This window comes from Echinops telfairi, unplaced genomic scaffold (assembly GCF_000313985.2).
Source record: "Echinops telfairi isolate 266 unplaced genomic scaffold, ASM31398v2 ScPeMD7_5805;HRSCAF=6673, whole genome shotgun sequence".
Classification (NCBI taxonomy): domain Eukaryota; kingdom Metazoa; phylum Chordata; class Mammalia; order Afrosoricida; family Tenrecidae; genus Echinops; species Echinops telfairi.
In genome coordinates, this window is record NW_022109704.1 from 2831904 (window position 1) to 2834720 (window position 2817).

At 49.5% G+C, this 2817-nt stretch overlaps 1 protein-coding gene across 5 annotated transcripts in view; it reads right to left on the reverse strand.

The window, feature by feature from the left end:
• TARS2 (threonyl-tRNA synthetase 2, mitochondrial) overlaps nucleotides 1-1126 on the reverse strand; it is an 18722-nt gene extending 17596 nt beyond the window's left edge. For 4 of the 5 annotated variants that reach the window (XR_006680594.1, XR_006680593.1, XR_006680592.1 and 1 more), the window contains exons 1-3: nucleotides 1038-1126; nucleotides 523-719; nucleotides 155-278 (exon numbers count right to left, since the gene is read on the reverse strand). Coding sequence is in view for 1 of the 5 variants with exons in the window: in XM_045295641.1 (XP_045151576.1) it covers nucleotides 155-278; nucleotides 523-719; nucleotides 1038-1112 (396 nt within the window). In the remaining 4 variants the exon portion in view is untranslated. Of the gene's footprint in view, nucleotides 1-154; nucleotides 279-522; nucleotides 720-1037 lie in introns of those variants that run through there. The other variant, XM_045295642.1, reaches the window with a different exon arrangement.
• Between the last annotated feature and the right edge of the window lie 1691 nt (nucleotides 1127-2817).

Genomic DNA, 2817 nt, shown 5'->3' on the forward strand with positions numbered 1-2817 from the left:
AAAAAAAAAAAAAAGTACAGGCTCTGAAAGCCAAAACAAAAAACCAAAAAAAAGTACAGGCTCAATCAGTAGTAGGTCTGTAACTGGGACACAGAAACAATGAAAACAAAGGATGCCTCATACTTTAGCAGCCCCTGATCAAGAAGAAACTTACTGCTTTCCCCTCTGGGGAATCAAATGTCAGAAATCTGACGTCAGAATCTGTCTCCAAGGGTCGATCCAGATCATAAGGTTCTCCGTTCACTTCGGCAGCCACTGCAGTATCTGCCAGTGTTGAACTTGAGGGATGGGGTGGCGGGGTGAGGAGAAAGACAAAGTTAATGCCCACCCCGGAGAGGGCGGATTCCCTGTTCGCAATTCTGGGGCAATAGAATGTATCGCTTATTTTTCCAGAGAAAGGGACAAGGCTCTGACGCGAATCCTGGAGAAAGACTGGATGGCGATGGGCTAAAGAACAAGCAGACTTGCTTTCTTGCCCCGCTCAGCCCACAGCGAGGAGAGCGGCAGGGGTCGTCCTGGTACCTGATCTGCTGGGCTAGTTGGTAGGGGGTCGTGCTCCACGCCACAGCGCCCACTCTCTGGCCTTCGGGAAGCGTTATCTGAATCGCCCGGCCTTCCCTCTGGGCAGCGCTTGCTGACCTCTTGACCTGAGCAGCCCAGAGCTCCTCAAAGAGACCAAGTCGCTCTGCCAACCAGAGTGGAGGGGTCTGCACAGCTGCCTGAAGGGAAAGACCGGTTAGGAGACAGCACGCTCACACCGCTCCTTTCTGGGCTCGGGAATGGTGGTAGATAAGATATGTAAGCGGTCTTGCTCCGAATCGCTAGTATTTAACGAAAGGGAGACAGGGGCCTACCCCGGGGGGCTACAAGGGGGACTGCACTCCCCAAACTGTCGCCCTTGCAGGCGAGTGGCGCGTCCATGGCTGAGGTGATCCCGTCCCGGGATTTTTAATGCACGCTCGCTAAGGCAGGTTGGGTCAAGAGTCTACCCCTCAGGTTTCGAATGAGCCGAGTCCGATGCAGTTCGGAAACTTTACCTCGTGCACCGAGCGCAACCCCCAGGCTTGCAACCCTGGGAACCAGAACCGAGCCCACGCCGGACAGAGGCCCATGTTTTTTCAGACCCGTGCCTTCGGGCTCAAACAAGCTCACCTCCGTTCTTCCTTCACCCGACGTCCATTGGCTTGGGACCCAGCAATACCCCTGCCTATTGGCCGCGGCAGCTGCCGCTCCCACTTGGCCACACCCCCAGGGTCTCCGTAAAAACACCCGTACACAGCACGAGCAGCGGCGTCCTCGGTTCCGGCCACCGGCCGCCCGGAAGACCGAAGCTGCTACACACAGCGATCGTGAAGCCTGCCCAGTTCCATCCGAAAGCCCTGAATAGCAAGCAGTAAAGTATCCTGCCGCCTTTGGGGTAGAAATAGAACCCTTGAGGGAGAGTCAGAAACGAACAAGGAGAGCTATTGTCATTTTAACCAGACATTTTCTTTTCCAAGACCTTTATTGACAGGTAAAAAACAGTTACAAACATGGGCTTTGGAGCCAGAGCCCTAACGGACTGGCCATTAGTATGTAATTTTAGCTAGAGCCTGCCCCAATTTCTCATCTATAAAATGGGAATAAACCAATTGTTGAAGTGCATTTTACATAAACATTCTAATAAATGAATGTTAACAGTCGAGGAGAGAGCAATCTGTAGCAACCCCTCCGGTCACAATAATGCACAGATACGAGGGACCTTCAGACCTAACCAACCCCTGTCCTGGAGCCGGTTACATCCTATAGCGACTCTACAGGTCGGAGTATAACTGTGTAGGGTTTCTGAGACTCCATCTTTACGGGAGCTATCTCATCTTTCTCCTGATGAGTAGCTGGTGGGTTTGAACTGCAGACCTTGTGGTTGGCAGCCCAATTCATAACCCACTGAACCACCAGGGCTCCTTAAGAGGGGTCTTAGATCTTTAATTTTACAGATAGGAATTGAAGGGCTAACAGCCAGTGCAGTAAGATCTAACAGTCAGTGGCTTCTGAATCCAAGGCTTATCCTCTGAATATAAGAATAAAAAATAGTGCTTTCTCTTTAATAGACGTTACTCTCCATGTGCTCCTTCATTACCTCAAAAATAGGAAACAGACCCCAAACTTTAGCTGTCTTCTCTACTGGAATAGTCTCTCATGCCCATCTTAACTTCCTTTATCCTTTCTCTTCCCACTCCCTGCTATATGTAGAACACAGACCTAAGTATGCTTGGTTAGTTTTACACGCTAAGAACTGAAACCTGGTCAGGATTGTAGTTAAGTACAAGAGGAATGAACCTGGAGGGTAGCTTTGAGGTTCTCAGTAATTCCCACTAATCTCATCACCTGGGGGAGGATGATTAGAGGTGAATCTCAAGTTTCAATGGTGGTGGGAGCAAAGGTTGTGGAGACAGAGCAGTCAGAGAAAGCTGTTTAAATCTAGAGGTCCACAGAAGCCAGAGGTTCTGTCTGGGGCGAGCAGCTGTTGATTTGAATCACAGGTACCACTCTGGGTCTTGGCTCCGTCTTCTGGTATGTTAGACATTCTGAAATACAAAGAGAGACAAGGCTGATTGTGGGAAGAAAGATCCCTTGTGTGGGGAGAGAATTTCTAAATGACAATCAGGGCTCTATAGGGGAGTGTTACACATTAGACAGCAAAATGGTAAGTACCCTGTAAATATTAAGAATGTAACTATTGTGTGGACCTGAAATGCCAAAGGAGACAGACAGTGACACACACTTTCGTCACCTGTCTTGTCCTCTGTTAGGATGGTGGAATAACAACTAGGTTAT